This window comes from Triticum aestivum, chromosome 1B (genome assembly GCF_018294505.1).
Source record: "Triticum aestivum cultivar Chinese Spring chromosome 1B, IWGSC CS RefSeq v2.1, whole genome shotgun sequence".
In the NCBI taxonomy this organism is placed as follows: Eukaryota; Viridiplantae; Streptophyta; class Magnoliopsida; order Poales; family Poaceae; genus Triticum; species Triticum aestivum.
The window spans coordinates 44,064,614-44,083,105 of NC_057795.1; the positions used below are offsets into that span (position 1 = coordinate 44,064,614).

General features: G+C 44.5%; 1 protein-coding gene across 1 annotated transcript; it reads right to left on the minus strand.

The window, feature by feature from the left end:
- Positions 1–9,177: 9,177 nt before the first annotated feature.
- On the minus strand, positions 9,178–9,997 carry LOC123086024 (uncharacterized). Its single transcript, XM_044507727.1, has one exon. It carries the CDS (start codon positions 9,913–9,915, stop codon positions 9,181–9,183), a length of 735 nt encoding a protein of 244 aa, XP_044363662.1. The 5' UTR covers positions 9,916–9,997; the 3' UTR covers positions 9,178–9,180.
- Positions 9,998–18,492: the final 8,495 nt, after the last annotated feature.

Genomic DNA, 18,492 nt, shown 5'->3' on the forward strand with positions numbered 1-18,492 from the left:
TTACGTAACGAGTAAAGAGACTTGCCAGTAACGAGATTGAACTAGGTATTGGATACCAACGATCGAATCTCGGGCAAGTAACATACCGATGACAAAGGGAACAACGTATGTTGTTATGCGGTTTGACTGATAAAGATCTTCGTAGAATATGTGGGAGCCAATATGAACATCCAGGTTCCGCTATTGGTTATTGACCGGAGATGTGTCTCGGTCATGTCTACATAGTTCTCGAACCCGTAGGGTCTGCACGCTTAAGGTTTCGATGACAGTTATATTATGAATTTATGAGTTTTGATGTACCGAAGGAGTTCGGAGTCCCGGATGAGATCAGGGACATGACGAGGAGTCTCGAAATGGTCGAGATGTAAAGATCGATATATTGGACGACTATATTCAGAGTTCGGAAAGGTTCCGAGTGATTCGGGTATTTTTCGGAGTACTGGAGAGTTACGGGAATTCGCCGGGGAGTATATGGGCCTTATTGGGCCATACGGGAATAGAGGAGAGAGGCCAAAAGGAAGGAGGCCTGTGCCCCCCCTCTGGTCCGAATTGGACAAAGGGGGCAGCCCCCTTTTCCTTCTCCCTCTCCTCCTCTTTCCTTCTCTCCTACTCCAACAAGGAAAGGAGGAGTCCTACTCCCGGTGGGAGTAGGACTCCCCCCTTGGCGCGCCTCCTCCCTAGGCCGGCCGCCTCTCCCCTTGCTCCTTTATATACGGGGGCAGGGGGGCACCTCTAGACACATAAGTTGATCTTCGTGATCGTTCCTTAGCCGTGTGCGGTGCCCCTCTCCACCATATTCCACCTCGGTCATATCGTTGCGGTGCTTAGGCGAAGCCCTGTGTCGGTAGAACATCATCATCGTCACCACGCCGTCGTGCTGACGGAACTCATCCCTGACACCCTGCTGGATCGGAGTCCGGGGATCGTCATCGAGCTGAACGTGTGCTGAACTCGAAGGTGCCGTACGTTCGGTGCTTGGATCGTGAAGACGTACGACTACATCAACCGCGCTGTCATAACGCTTCCGCTTACGGTCTACGAGGGTACGTGGACATTACTCTCCCCTCTCGTTGCTATGCATCACCATGATCTTGCGTGTGCGTAGGAATTTTTTTGAAATTACTACGTTCCCCAACACTAGGCCCGCCCTTGCCCTCGCCGCTCCTCACCCGCGCGCCCTTGAAGCTCTACATGCCGAGGCGGCTATAGAACTGCGTGTAGTCGCCGCCATCGTCATCATCGTCGTCATCGTCATCATCGCCGCCTCCGCGGCCGCCGTCCCTGCTGCACCCCTCCCCAGGTTGGCGCGGCGAGTTGGACAATCCGGGGGCGTCCTCGTTGTCGTCGCTGTCGGCCGGACGAGGAGGAGGATGCCCCCGGGTTCATGTGCCTCGGCATCCACAAGATCCCACGCCGGCGGGAGAAGGACGGTGGAGCGGGGTACTCCAGCCTGGGCGTGTTGCCGCCCTCGATGTACTCGAGGACGGACTCCAGCTTGCGGCCGGGCACGCCCCACCATTGGCGGCGGCCTTCGGAGTTGAGCCTCCCAAAGGGTATGACGCCGTTGGTGTCCTCGAGCTGCTCGGCGTGGCGGCGACGGAAGTAGGGCTCCCACAGCGGGCTGTCGGGGACATATCGTGGGCCTTCCCTCGCCGTCTGCGGCAGAGAGGCGCGGATACGCGCGATCTCCGCACGTCGCGCCTCCCCCGTGGGTGGTGGTGGCACCGGGACCCCGCCGGCGCTGATCCTTCACGCCCTGAGGCACCCGCATGTCCGGCGGGACCGGGTACCCGGCCTCAAAGAGGAGCCGAGCTTCGTCCTCGTGAAGGTGGCGGCGGCCGAAGCCGTTCGCCGCCGCACCGTCGCCTGGGAACGCTCGGCCATGGTTCAACTGTAGACGGCGAGGGGAGAGGGAGGAGCGGGCGTCGGCGATGAAGTGTCTGTGCGTCACTAGCGCGCTCGGGGCGGCTTATATAGGCGGAGGCACCATGCGCGTACGCGTGGCGGGCGAGGGACGTGCGTCGTCCGGTCTTCACTGCGCCGCCCGTGAGGCATCAATGGAGGAGGCTGACCAGCGCGGCAGCGCGCGGTAGCTTTGGCATTGATTCGCCGCGGGAACCGGGGCGATGAGGACGACGAAGCGGCGAGAAGAGACGAGTCGCTGCCAAGAAAGGCCCGCCGGTTTTAGCGCCAAAAACGTTTCAGCCGGCGCCCCCAAGCGCCCAACAGCGTGCCGGGTTCAGCCTGGGTCCGCCGGCGCCAATTTCGGTCTGAGCCGGCGAAAAATAGGCCTTTGGGGGCGCGACTTGGCCATTTTTTCGGCGTTGGCACGAAAAAAGCGCCTGAGGAGGCTGTTTTGGGGCGCGGCTGGAGATGCTCTAAGTGGTTCACGACAATCACTCAACGGCAACGACAACCTATAGAGATTAATTTTGGTCTCTCCCTTTTATGATGAATCAAACAAAAATTTAAATTCAATCGAGGCCTTAGGAAAGACAAATAAATTAAACTAGCAAATATGCCCGTGCGTTGCAACGAAAAAGTATGGCTAACCAAATAAGTATGACTCAATATCCTGATATATGAGCGTACTCTATTTTAACACATTGTCTCACCATGATATATGAGTGTACTCTATTTTAACACATTGACTCACCATGTTGCCATTTTTTTCTCACCCTAGCCGATGATGGTCGCGATGTCCATGTGATCACAATGCATTCGACATGGTAAATTGCAAGGCTATGAGTTTGCCAGTGCATGCCACACTTGTCATTATATTGCACAAGGGAATGTTTAAAACTTTAAAAACAAATCTCATTGAGCACAAACTACTCCCAACACCAAGACATATAAAGACTTTCGAAAAACTAATCAAATCCTAGATATAAAATACTTTTGAACAGTGAACAATTTTTCGAGTAAACTAACATTTTTTTTATAATTATTTTCTCAAAAAAATCATGAACATTAGTTTTGTTTACAAAAAAAATTAAATGTATGAACCGATTTCGATTTCATTAACATTTTTTGACTCAACAAACATCTTTTGAGTCGATGAACTTTTTTAAAAAAAAAGGGGAACAATAATTTTTTAAACAAATTTATTTTTATTTTTGTGCACATTTTCTAAAATGTCATGGGCATTTTTTTCAGATTCGCGAATATGTTTTGAATACATAGTCATTTTCTCAAAATCATGAACATGATTTTATTTCCCGAACATTTTTTCCAAATTGTGATTTTATGATTTCTCAAACATTTTTTTTGAAAAATGGCAACTTTAGAATATTAAAATCCCGATTATTTTAAAGAAGAAAGAAAATTAAAACAGATTGAAAAAATAAAAGTAAAATGAAATAAAAGGGGACTGAAGCTCCGCACATGGGCCGGCCATGAACGCATACATGGGTACGACCTGCGTGAGAAAAAGAAGATAAAAATTGTGGAACCTGGGAATCGAACCCAGGTCTAGTTCGCTAGACGAGCAATCGGCCGACCACTCTGCCACCGGTGGTCCTATGAGATTTACTCGTCGTGCCCTATAAAACATCCGGCGATTTTTGGTCCGAAATATTAAATCGTTTTGTCACATACGGGTGGCATTGGTGGGTAATTTTTACTAACTTAGAGGGTAATTTTAATGACGGACGACCAAAAGCGATAGCCGCTTTATCTATACTAGCAAAAGAGCCCGTGCATTGCAACGGGAGAAAAAAATAACACACACTCTTAACCCAATAACCATAATATGTTCATGCACTTTATTTTAGCGAGGCATCATTATTATGTTGCCGCTTATCCTCCTTCTCACCCTCAGTGGCCTCAGTGTTCACACAAATCAAAGTGTGTTTGAATGTTGTTTTTCCCCTGCCAGTTTTTTCAGAGGTGCTCATGTGTGGTTATCAATGTTTTCTTTTGTCTCTTTATGATTTTAGTGGTTGTTTATTTGCAATCCAGATCGTCGTGGTACGAAAGAAAAACGGACGTGCCCTATAGGTTACAAGTTTGCTTTTAAAATAATATTTTAAAATATTTAATAGGTAAAAATAACATCATATTCAAATTCTACATATTTTTCTATTCAAATTTCATATATAACATGTTAAAATTGGAGTTACGGTTTAATAGATATGGATAATTAAGAAAAATATTTGTTTGACTTAACTATCTTTCAAAATAATATATAAAAAATATTTAACAAACAAAATAATATCATATTCAAATTCTAAACATTTTTCTAATCAATTTTCATATATAACATGTTAAAATCGAAGTTACGGTTTAAAAGATATTAATAATTTAGAAAAATATTTGTTTGACTTATATATGATCGGCGGGTGAATTATCTAATACGTCGGGGGTTTCCGTAAAAATGTAAAATAAGGGTTTGATTATGACTTAAATGTGTACTGCAGGTTAATTCATGAGAAATGCGGGGGGCTTTCTGCAAAAATGCGTGACGGCGGAAACCAGTTTACTTTATTATTAGATTAGAGAAGATAGAGACTAATATTAAACAATTAAACATATTCATCGCTAAGTACACCCAGCCTATTTTACACATAATAACACTGATCAATTACAGCCTCATGATCGGAACCACTTAACTCGATATAACCATTAGATTATACTAGCCCTCAACTAAAACTGCGCCTAGCAATTTGCCTCAGCGGACGAAAACTCTGCCAGACGAAACCGTTCCGCGCCGAGCGCCCACTCCGAATATATCGCCTCCCTAATTCAAGGAAGAAAACAAACACAACCAGATCACAAACACACACCTCATTGCAGGCGAGCGATGCGGTCATCGCGGGGCGGCGGCAGCAGCTCGACGCAGGGAACGGTGATGGCCAAGGCGCGGGCTCAAACGGGGCTGGCGTGTATCTGGTGGATGGCAGCCGGATCGGGTCGACGACGGGCGGCTCCGGCGAGTCGGAGGGACGGCGGCGGCGGCTGAGCTCCTGGATGGTCTACTGCGGTTCCAGGGAGAGAGTGCTTCGAAGGTGGGGAGGAGATAGAGAAGAACAGAAGGAAGGGCAGGGGTGTGGCGGCCTCGACGGTGAACCTCTGGTGGCGACGGTTTCCGGCGAGAGGCGGCCTCCGTATCAAATTAGATCCAAAATCTCCACCGGAGGCCATGGCGGGGCTGAGCGCCGGAAGGCATTTCCCAGCTCTGTGCCACTGCCAACCATTATCTGCATTCATCATTGCTTGGGGCTGCGCCGGGAGGAGTAGCAACGGGCCGAGGACCGCCGTGCGCTCCAGGATGGAGGCTGCTGTGCACTCCGGGATGGAGGCCGCCGTTTTGTCCAGAGTGGGGCAGCCTCCGGCTGTCAGCATCTGTCACTAGGACGAGGCCTCGGCGCCTCGCTACATCGGGGTGTGTCGTCACCGGGGGGGACGCGTAGTGCCGAGCGCGGGAGCAGGCCCGTGTGCGAGCTGATCTAGCCATGCCACGGGCGCTGTGTTGGCCATCGACAGGACTGCCGCCAACAGCATCCTTTCCGGTCCCGCACGGGAGATGTGGCACTGACAGTTGCTGCACAGATCAGCTCATAGCTGGCGTGCTCTTTGGTGGTGGCGAAAATGAGGCCGCCGCCCGGTGCACGCCACACCACCATCAAGATCAGATGCATGTACTGGCCGGTAATTTTCTGCAACTGACATCTTCTCTTCTCACTTTTCTCTCTTGCGATCTGCCCATCTAAATCATGACCAAAATTCAGTTTAGATTTAGTGCATTAATGGTTCATTTTCTGAAGGTTGCTCAATGTATCTGATATGATGGCGTGGACTTGAGTTCAAACGTTAACACTGGCTGCTAAGCCACTATTTAGGAATCCAATACTCAGGCTAAGAGAATTGTTTTGGAAGGGAAACTAAGAGAATTTAAAAATCATTTGTTTATTGTCTTGAAGTAGCTGTCCAAATCTCCCTTTCTTGACTGACAGAATCAGAACAAATTTCAATTTATTTCTAAGACACATCTCTGCGCAAAAAAACAATAATAATACCCCCCATGAATATGATTTCACCACAAAGAATTGAGATTACAAACGCGGAACTACCGGAGAGCAATGGACAGGCCAATATTTCTTTGCAAGCAGATGTAGCTTTTGGTGTAAATTGAAAGCATGGCATATCTATCCATGCATATCTGACAAACTTGAAAATTCAGTGGAAAGACTAATCGTTATCTTCCTTTTTCCCGTTTACTAGACGCCCTAGGAAACCCCTACCCTACGCTCCTCACATCTCGAGTGGTCAAGGATTTTCCGATCTTCTCATTGCAGAATAGCAGATCGGATATTTGTGTTCATGTCTAAGCTATAGAAGAGCAAGGAGTACATCGATGGCTGTTCATGCAGCTGCGACAGTAGGCATGGGGTGATGAAGGTGAGTACCAGACTAGCACTTTGCATGAGTCATGGGTCTCCCTGATTGGTGATGACACACTTTGGTTGAATATTGCATCAGCAATACTTGTATTCAGCTTATCAAGATATCTGTCCATGCATATCTTCTTGAGGAACAGAACATAAACCGTGCATATCTTCTTGCTTTGACAGATTTTATGCATTCAAAAATAGTTCTAATTGCATCCGCATTAGCAGAGAGGGCCAAGCGAATGTTGCATGGACATGTGAATCAGTAAACATGCCTCATCGTTCTTCTATATGTGCGTCAAAGTAAAACTCTACAATAAAAAGCAAACCAAGATACTTGGCATTAGTGAAATCCATAGATCAGCTGGTAAGTGCAAAGCTACAATTTCCATGTAGCTATGTAAGTTTTGTGAAAGTTTTCCTGATGTTTCCTACTTTTCAGTCTATAAGTAAGTTTATTAGTTGATCCAGTGCCAAAACAATTCGATTGGACATGTTTGTTCTAGCACTTTTTAGGCAACCATTCACGTACATATGCTGCTTGATTCCATGTGAAGTCAATGACTGTTTATTTATGAAATTCTTCAGGTTTGCTTGGTCAAGTTTCATTTACAAAAGAAGATATGTTTAATTATGGGGATTTTTTTGCGGTTAATGTACATCTAGCACTACTTTTTAAGATCGATGGGTGTACAGTACTTAAAAGAGCTCATGTTGCATGGAGAACGATTTTTTTGCCTAATGGTTGCATGTAAATAAGAGTACTGAAACAATAGACAAATGGGTGTACAAAACTAAAAAGAGCTGATGGCGCTACTTGAGAACTTAATCATGCCTTTGTTCAATCTAAAATTTCAAACTTCAAATAGTGTCTACTTGGCCTCTAATTTTCTGATTATTGACAAAATGCTGGAGATCTATTTTTTTTTTTTTTTTGCGAATCACTAGACATCTATTGTTGTTTTTATCTTAGTGTTACATTGCAGAATCATATGTGGTAACAGACGTTTTAACCAGGGCGTAAGTTTGTGTATACCTGATTTCCGAAGTACTACTAAATTTTGGCAGATCTCTTTAACTATAAATAATGGCTAATAGTTTTCAGAATAAACTATTTGTATTTCTATTATGGTCGAGCTAGCAAGCTACTCGGGAGAACAAATGTGATTCACCATGTATTGTAATAAATCAGTTTTGTATAGTCCAATTCAGTTAGCTTTTAAGTCCTAAACATCCCATTGTGTTAGCGTTGTTCACTAACGGGTGTGCCATTAGGCGTCCGGGCACATCGCCTTGGGATCGACCAAGTTCAGATGCATTGTGATTAGGCCGACATGTATCCACTGTCAACGAGGATGAGATGTAGGATAAGCGTCCACACGGGTGGGACTACATTGAGTAGAGGATGTCGAGCTATGGGAGTCTTGAGCCATACTTACTGGGTTAGAGGTGTATGATAATTTTTTCGCACACAAAAGATTTGGTTCCAGATCTTGACTCTTTCAAGTCACAGGAGAATTACGCACGTAGGGTGCTGCTTTTAGTTGTGCATAACTCTAGGTTTAGAAAATTGATCCCGAATTGGACACACGCCAGCCGACCTTAGGTGTCAGCAGTGCCCACCGTTTAAGAGTGTTCATGCCACAATTCATTTATTTTCAAGTAGGGACACTAGCAATTCTATCATTATCGATGACGAACGTAAAAAGTGGCAACATGAACGAGTGACTAGGAACATGCAAGGATATTTTTTTTGTTGTGGATACGAACAATCCTATCATTATCGTTGATGAACATAAAAAGTGGCACTAAATGATATTTATCGTGGTGCAATGCCCGTGCAAATCACTATCAACAATATCATGCTCAGTTTAGGTTTCTTCCATCAAAAGTTTGTTAGTATGTATAGTGCCAAATACGCGGCATGCATGTTGATTCTCATAACATTTTTTTTTTCGTGCACTTGCTCAACTACACCAATAATGAAGCTTTAGACAACATCGATGAGAACTGCATAAGCTTATAGGGAATCATTGAGAGTTTGAGGCAATTACTTATGTTCTTGCTCTATGCATACAATGCTAAATTATAGTCTTTCTTGAAACTCATTTAAATTATAGTATATTTAGTGCTATCAGAATGTATTCTATGCATGCGAATTTACACATTTGGTTGTAGTATTTGTCAAGACGTGCGTTGCACGTGCACACTTACTAGTTAGTAGATAAAGATAAAGACTTCAACCGGACCAGCAAAATTGATAGATTTGTTCACACCTAGTCAAATCGAGCTCTGCTGCAACTCATAGTAACAAACTATGCTAGTAGAAGCTCTACAAAGACTTATATTTAGGAATGGAGGGAGTATTATATATTATATATGTGCACAAAACTATTATACGCGAGATCGAAATAGCTAGTGTGTTCGTTCGTTGGACCATGGAAATGTTGTTGTTTCCTAGAGCTCTGCTGATGCCTTTCCTATAAAAAAGGTTACGTTTCCGTCGCAACGTCGACTTGTCTCGGATTCTTTTCCACTAATGCAATAGCTTGCACCGTATTCGATATTTCGATAAGGCAGTAAATCGGTAGTGGAAGAAAAAAAAATACTCTGACTCGGATGGAAATGAACGGATCGATTAGCTTGGACACACAAGCAAGCTTAAACCAGGATCGATTAACTTCGGAGACACCATGCTGGCAGTGGCAGACCAAACAATAGTTCAGTTTATGATTATTATTCCCTCAGCATGCATAGGCACGTACGGTACGTGCATCGTCGATCGGTCACTTCACTTCTTCTTGACGAGGAACACGTCGGAGAGCACGGTGTCGGAGCGAAGTGCCGCCTTGAGGAGGCCGAGCCCCTCGTCCATGCCGACGCTGACGAACTTCTCGGCGAGCTCCACGTCCTTGTTGACGCTGAACTTGTTGATGAGGGTGATGCTGGAGATGGCGGACATGGGGGTCACCTCCAGCCCGTCGGTGACCATGTAGGTGACGAGCCCCTTCACGTATCCGCCGGTCTCGTCGCCGGCCGCAGCGGCCGTGGAGGAGGACGTCTTGGGAGCGGCGGACGGCAGCACGAACGTGACCTCGGTCGCCATGGCCTGCTTGCACTGCGGGCAGGCCGCCTTGGCCTCCATGGTGGCGGTGGCGCAGTAGCCGGCACAGGTGTACATCTTGAACCTCGCCAGCGGGGAGGACGGGGACGACCCCTCGCCCCCGCCGCCCTGCAGAAGCAGCAGCTCCCGGGCGTCCGGGTGCAGCACCTTGGGCTGGAGCAGCTCGGACTTGTCCTTGTTGGGCTGCAGGTAGGAGGAGCCGATGTTGTCCACGCTCTGGTACAGGCGGCCGATGCTCCCCTGCATCGTGCCGGCGGAGATGAGCTTGACCACGGCGCCGATGGGCAGGGTCAGCAGGCTGAAGACGAAGTCGACGAACTCCTTGCCAGCCTCCGCGAACAGCACCTTCTTCGACTTGGTGTCCACCAGCAGCTTCAACGAGATCTTGTTGCTGGAAGACATGGCTAGCTGATGGTTCCCGTCCCGGAGATGATCAGTCGAGGTGAAGATGAGTAGGAAGGGTGATGGATTTATATAGGAGCGAGGGCGATCGAAATTAAGGAGGGAGGCCAAGAGATTTGGTTGCTGGAGCAGTAATCAACCGAGAAGTGTTTATTATGGTTGTCCCTTGGGGTTCTCGACGAGTAATGAAGGAGGAGTCGTTTGGGAACTGTAAACACCCGGTACGGAATCCAATTTTTCTTCTAAATCTTCTCCACCTGTATCCTGGCGTAAAGACGAAGTATTCAGTGGAAAAAGACTTTTCAGTGAAAATCACAAGGATCAAAGGTGGGCCCGATGGGTTTCCGGCAAGATTCCTGCAAAGAAATTGGAGCACTGTGAAGCAAGATGTGGTGAAGGCAGTCCTGGAATTCTTCAAGGAAGGAGTTAATTGTAGTATCATAGCTAGTATCATACATGCCAACTAGGCAATTTTGATGAGGTGTCATAGCATTAAATGAAAAGAAAGAGGATGAAATATTATATCATGATACCGTATCATAATAAATGATATGATACTTTGTGTCATGCATGACAATAAATATAGTACTACATGGTACTAATATATGATACTATGCATTAGGGAGGTAGTATCATACACTAGTATCATATACTAGTATATGATACTCCCCATTACAACCAGCCTAATGGGAGTATCGTAGATAGTATCATGCATGCCAACTAGACATTTTTGATGAGGTGACATTGAGTATCATATTACACTAGTAGAAAACAGGGCTTTCGTTCGGGCCTGGCCAGCCCATTAGTCTCGGTTCAGTCACGAACCGAGACCCATGGGGGAATTCGTCCCGGTTCGTGAGCCCAGGGGGGCGGCCGGGGCCTCGTGGGCATTGGTCCCAGTTCGTATGGACCCATTTGTCCCGGTTCCTGGCATGAACCGGGACCAATGGTCCTCGCTCCTGACCCACAACCATTGGTCCTGGTTCGTGGCTTGAACCGGGACAGAATGCTGGGCTTTAGTCCCGGTTTCTACCACGAACCGGGACAAATGAGTTGCCTATATATACCCCATCGCCACAACAGAGCACTCCACCGTGGTGAGCCTCTTGTTCTTATCTTATTTCTGAAAGAAAAAAATTCTTACTTCAGATAGATACTTGTCTAATTTTCCTACTTTTATTATTTCTTGTTATTATATAGTGCGATGGTTTTGGTATCCGTCCCCGTCGGCCCTTGTCCTGTCTATGATTCAGACGTGGTATATATTATCTTTTGATAACTATTTGGTTCATTTATTGCTTATGACAATTATGTCGACCAACATGACATAGATTTTATTTATCTTGGAGGTGGTTGAACCGGAAATTCCAACTGACCCTGTTGTCGACAGGTTAAATTTAGTTGAAGAAGAAAACAATTAATTACTTGAAGGAAAAAATAAGAAAAATTGAGGAGGAGAAGATGATATTGGAGTTGCATGTTGCAGATGTCGTCGATGATCACAAGATCAAGATGGATGCAATGCGGTTGAAGATTAGAAAAATTAAAAAATATGTCATTCATACTGAAGCTTGGTATCATTATGCAGTGGGATCAGTTGCTACCTCGGTTGCGATTATGACCGCATTTGTTTTTATATTTAAATGTTTTACATAATTTTAATGTATGGTTTAATTAGATGCTCTGGAGAGCTATATGTTGTTCAACGAGAACTATGTATGTACTTTGGTTTTAATGTGATGATGAACTTCTATTAATTTGGTCACTTATCTATTCATGAGAGGGTTGAAATTAGATGATGTGGCTTTGAATATATGGTGCATTTTGAACATAGAATGGCATATAGCTCAAAATAATCAGTTTTTGTGGTAACCCTCTATACTTTCTTGCACATGCTATGTGTGTGAAACGATGATACCATGCCAATTTCATGGTCTTATAGCTCAAAAAATCAATAAATGCATTAAAAATAACAAATGAAGTCAGAAAGGGTTGAAAATTGATTATGTGGCTTTGAATGGTGCATTTTGAACACAGAAAAACTATGGAGTTCAAATAAGTTTAAAAAATGGAATCCCTTTGTAACAGACGAGTTTCCGTATGAAATCCTGATACTTTGAAAGATATTGTCCATTTTGTACACGAAGTGCATCCAGTTTTGCCGTAACCCTCTCTACTTTCTTGCACATGCTATGTGGGTGAAATGATGATACTATGTCAACTTTCAACATTTTCAGAGTTCATTTGAAATGCTTTTAAATTTCATGGTCTTATAACTCAAAAAAAATAAGTAAATGCATGAAAAATAACAAATGAAGTCAGAAAGGGTTAAAAATTGATGATGTGGCTTTGAATGATGCATTTTGAACACAGAAAAACTATGGAGTTCAAATAAGTTCAAAAAAAATGAAATCCCTTTGTAACAGACGAGTTTTCGTATGAAACCCTGATACTTCGAAAGAGATTGTCCGTTTTGTACACAAAGTGCATTCAGTTTTTGCCGTAACCCTCTCTACTTTTTTGCACATGCTATGTGGGTGAAATGATGATACCATGCCAACTTTCAACCTTTTCAGAGTTCATTTGAAATGCTTTTCAATTTCATGGTCTTATAGCTCAAAAAAATCAGTAAATGCATGAAAAATAACAAATGAAGTCAGAAAGGATTGAAAATTGAAGATGCGGCTTTGAATGGTGCATTTTGAAGACAGAAAAACTATGGAATTCAAATAAGTTCAAAAAAAATGAAATCCCTGTGTAACCGACGAGTTTCCGTATGAAACCTTGATACTTCGAAATAGATTGTCCGTTTTGTAAACGAAGTGCATCCAGTTTTTGCCATAACCATCTCTAATTTCTTGCACATGCTATGTGGGTGAAATGATGATACCATGCCAACTTTCAACCTATTCATAGTTCATTTCAAATGTTTTTCAATTTCATGGTCTTATAGCTAAAAAAATTAGTAAATGCATGAAAAATAACAAATGAAAGGGTTGAAAATTGATGATGTGGCTTTGAATGGTGCATTTTGAACACAGAAAAACTATGGAGTTCAGATGAGTTCAAAAAAATAAAATCCCTTTGTAACAGACGAGTTTCCGTATGAAACCCTGATACTTCGAAAGAGATTGTCCATTTTGTACACGAAGTGCATCAAGTTTTTGCCGTAAGCCTCTCTACTTTCTTGCACATGCTATGTGGGTGAAATGATGATACCATGCCAACTTTCAATCTTTTCAGAGTTAATTTGAAATGCTTTTCAATTTCATGGTCTTATAGCTCAAAAAATCACTAAATGCATGAAAAATAACAAATGAAGTCAGAAAGGGTTGAAAATTGATGATTTGGCTCTGAATGGTGCATTTTAACACAGAAAAATTATGGAGTTCAAATAAGTTCAAAAAATGAAATCCCTTTGTAACAGACGAGTTTCCGTATGAAACCTTGATACTTCGAAAGAGATTGTCCATTTTGTACATGAAGTGCATCCAGTTTTTGCCGTAACCCTCTCTACTTTCTTGCACATGCTATGTGGGTGAAATAATGATACCATGCCAACTTTCAACCTTTTTAGAGTTCATTTGAAATGCTTTTCAATTTCATGGTCTTATAGCTAAAAAAATTAGTAAATGCATGAAAAATAACAAATGTAAGGGTTGAAAGTTGATGATGTGGCTTTGAATGGTGCATTTTGAACACATAAAAACTATGGAGTTCAAATAAGTTCAAAAAAAAGAAATCCCATTGTAACAGACGAGTTTCTGTATGAAACCCTGATACTTCGAAAGAGATTGTCCATTTTGTACACGAAGTGCATCCAGTTTTTGCCGTAACCCTCTCTACTTTCTTGCACATGCTATGTGGGTGAAATGATGATACCATGCCAACTTTCAACCTTTTCAGAGTTCATTTCAAATGCTTTTCAATTTCATGGTCTTATAGCTCAAAAAAATCAGTAAATGCATAAAAAATAACATATGAAGTCAGAAAGGCTTGAAAATTGATGATATGACTTTGAATGGCGCATTTTGAACACAGAAAAACTATGGAGTTCAAATAAGTTCAAAAAATGAAATCCCTTTGTAACAGACGAGTTTCCGTACACTAGTAGAAAAGGGGGTAAAGGTCCAGGCCGGGTCAGTCCATTAGTCCCGGTTCAGTCCAGAACCGGGACCCATGGTGGCATTGGACCCGGTTCGTGAGCCCCGGGGGCCTGCCGGGCCACGTGGGCCATTGGCCCCGGTTCGTCTGGACCTTTTGGTCCGGTTGGTGGGACGAACCGGGACGAATGGGCCTCGCTCCTAGCCCACCACCATTGGTCCCGGTTGGTGGCTTCAACCGGGACCAAAGGCTGCTCTTTAGTCCCGGTTCATGCCACCAACCGGGACCAATGAGGTGCCTATATATACCCCCTCGCGTAAGAGTAGAGCACACTGCTCTGTTTTTTCTGGCCGCTGAGGGGGAGAGGGCTTGGTGGTGCTCTAGCTCACCTCCTATGCACACAAGGTGTTCGATGGAATGCCCGAGCCACACTACTTAAGCTTTCTCCTCTCCAAGCTCGACCTCCAAGCTCCATTTTTCTCAATATTTGTCTAGGTTTAGCGTTCTGTCACGCCCCGTCCCCGTCTTCACCACCATCGATCACCCGCGCCGATCTCATCGCCGGCACCACCGTGGTGAGCCTCTTGTTCTTATCTTCTTTCTGAAAGGAAAAATATTCTTACTTGTATGTTTAGATAGATACTTGTATTATTTTATTACTTTTATTATTGCATCTTATATAGTGCCATGGTTTTGGTATCCACCCCCGTCGGCCCTCGTCCTGTCTATGATTCGAATGTGGTATATATTATCTTTTCATAACTATTGGTTCATCTATTGTTTATGAAAATTATGCCGACCAACGTGACATAGCTTTTATTTATCTAGGAGGTTGTTGAACCAGAAATTCCAACCGACCCTATTGTCGAGAGGTTAAATTTAGTTGAAGAAGAAAACAATTTCTTGAAGGAAAAATTAAGAAAAATTGAGGAGGAGAAGATGATATTGGAGTTGCATGTTGCGGAAGTTGTCGATGATCACAAGATCAAGATGGATGCAATGCGCTTGGAGATTAGAAAGATTAGAAAATATGCCATTCATACCGAGGCTTGGTATCATTATGCCGTTGAATCAGTTGTTACCTTGGTTGCGATTATGATCGCATTTGTTTTCGCATTGAAATGTTTTACATAGTTTCAATGTATGGTTTAATTAATTTAGATGCTCTGCAGAGCTTTATGTTGTTAGATGAGAACTATGTATGTACTTTGGTTTTAATGTGATGATGAACTTCTATTAATTTGATCACTTAATTATCTATTCATGATGTTCTGTAATGATTTTTGACACACTTAATTATATATAATGCACGCAGATGAACCGGCAATGGATGTACGGTGACAGACACACCTCCGAGTACATTAAGGGCGTGCATGATTTTCTCGAAGTGGCTGAGGCAAACAAGAAGAATGGTTTTATGTGTTGCCCATGCCCTATATGTGGGAATACGAAGTCTTACTCTGACCGGAAAATCCTTCACACCCACCTTCTTTACAAGGGTTTCATGCCACACTATAATGTTTGGACGAGGCATGGAGAAATAGGGGTTATGATGGAAGACGGCGAAGAAGAAGAGTATGATGACAACTATGTGCCCCATGAATACGGTGATGCTACTGAACATCAAGAGGAACCAGACGATGTGCACGATGATGCTGCAACGGGCGAAGCTGCTGAAGATCAAAAGGAACCAGAGGATGTGCCCGATGATGATGATCTCCGCCGGGTCATTGTCGATGCAAGGACACAATGCGAAAGTCAAAAGGAGAAGCTGAAGTTCGATCGCATGTTAGAGGATCACAAAAAGGGTTGTACCCCAATTGTGAAGATGGCAACACAAAGCTCGGCACAGTACTGGAATTGCTGCAGTGGAAGGCAGAGAATGTTGTGCCTGACAAAGGATTTGAGAAGCTACTGAAAATATTGAAGAAGAAGCTTCCAAAGGATAACGAATTGCCCGACAGTACATACGCAACAAAGAAGGTCGTATGCCCTCTAGGATTGGAGGTGCAGAAGATACATGCATGCCCTAATGACTGCATCCTCTACCACGGTGCGTACAAGGATCTGAACGCATGCCCGATATGCGGTGCATTACGGTATAAGATCAGACGAGATGACCCTGGTGATGTTGACGGTGAGCCCCCCCCCAGGAAGAGGGTTCCTGTGAAGGTGATGTGGTATGCTCCTATAATACCACGGTTGAAACGTCTGTTCAGAAACAGAGAGCATGCCAAGTTGATGCGATGGCACAGTGAGGACCGTAAGAAAGATGGGAAGTTGAGAGCACCCGCTGACAGGTTGTAGTGGAGAAAAATTGAGAGAAAGTACTGGGATGAGTTTGCAAGTGACCCAAGGAAAGTATGGTTTGCTTTAAGCGCGGATGGCGTTAATCCTTTCGGGGAGCAGAGCAACAATCACAGCACCTGGCCCATGACTCTATGTATGTATAACCTTCCTCCTTGGATGTGCATGAAGCGGAAGTTCATTATGATGCCAGTTCTCATACAAGGCCCTAAGCAACCCGGCAACGACATTGATGTGTACCTAAGGCCATTAGTTGAAGAACTTTTACAGCTGTGGAATGGAAATGGTGTACGTACGTGGGATGAGCACAAACAGGAGGAATTTGACCTAAAGGCGTTGCTGTTCGTGACCATCAACGATTGACAAACAAGGGATACCACGCATGCACGCACTGTTTACTTGACACCGATAGTATATACCTGGGAAGCTGCAGGAAGAATGTGTACCTGGGCCATCGTCAGTTTTTCCGACCAACCATCAATGTCGAAAGAAAGGCAAGCATTTCAAAGGCGAGGCAGATCACCGGAAGAAGCCCGCCATGCGTACCGGTGATCACGTACTTGCTATGGTCAATGATTTACACGTAATCTTTGGAAAGGGTCCCGACGCACTAGCTGTTCTGAATGACGCTGAGGGACACGCACCCATGTGGAAGAAGAAATCTATATTTTGGGACCTACCCTACTGGAAAGAGCTAGAGATCCGCTCTTCAATCGACATGATGCACGTTACGAAGAACCTTTGCGTGAACCTGCTAGGCTTTCTTGGGCGTGTATGGAAAGACAAAAGATATACCTGAGGCACGGGAGGACCTGCAACGTTTGCACGAAAAAGACGGCATGCCTCCGAAGCAGTATGAAGGTCTTGCCAGCTACGCTCTTACGAAAGAAGAGAAAGAAATCTTCTTTGAATGCCTGCTCAGTATGAAGGTCCCGACTGGCTTCTCGTCGAATATAAAGGGAATAATAAATATGCCAGAGACAAAATTCCAGAACCTAAAGTCTCATGACTGCCACGTGATTATGATGCAACTACTTCCGGTTGCATTGAGGGGGCTTCTACCGGAAAACGTCCGATTAGCCATTGTGAAGCTATGTGCATTCCTCAATGCAATCTCTCAGAAGGTGATCGATCCAGAAATCGTACCAAGGCTAAGGAGTGATGTGGCGCAATGTCTTGTCAGTTTCGAGCTGGTGTTCCCACCATCCTTCTTCAATATCATGACGCGCGTCCTAGTACGTGGGGGGGGGGTCGATGTACCCCCTCCATGATAATATTATTTTCCCATGTATATACGTCATCATTGTCGATATACCCCCTCCCGATAACTTCAACACGTGGGGGGGGGGGGTCGATATACCCCCTCCCCGATAACATTATTTTCCCATGTATGTATCTCGTCGTTGTCGATATTACCCCCTTGAAGCATTGTTGAGGCCACCCCAAACCCTAGAGAAGCAGCGTCGAAGCCACTAATTAATATGATTCCTTACTGTGATTAGCTAGCTAGTTCTAAGTTTGCCACTAATATATCCATATATGTCATGTTTGAATAATAATTGCCATGTTGTAAATATTTGTAGAAACTATGGACACCCCCCGAGACGAAGCAACAAAAGCGATGTTGGGGGAGATAATCGCACATGGAAGTGATGCCGTCTTATCATTTCTGAATGACACCGATGGTCTGGAAGGACAGGGTGAAAAAGCAGGAAATTATGATGGCTCCTTTGACCCAATGCCACTGCAAGAAGGAGACCATGAGGACGGCTCCGGTGACCCAATGACGGTGCAAGAAGGAGACCGTGATGACGGCTCTGGTGACCGAACCGAGTCTGGCCAGGTATATATATTAGTTAAGCCTGTGCTGACTAGCTAATTGATGCATTCATTGTTTTGGTATATGTACACATATTAATTAACTCTCGTCTTTCTTCTTTTTTCTAGCCCTCCGGATCGAGCACAACTTCGGTAAGAAGACGAGGCCCGAAGAAAAAGTTGAGCTCGGATGAAAGGTTTGAGATCACAGCAATCGCGCGCGACGGTGAACCGATTGAACCCATCCGGACAAAAAACGCATTTGCTGCTCAGTGCAGGGTTCTTGTTAGGGACAAGATCCCGATCAGCATCCACCAATGGTATAAGCCTAAGGAGGAAGATCCTGAG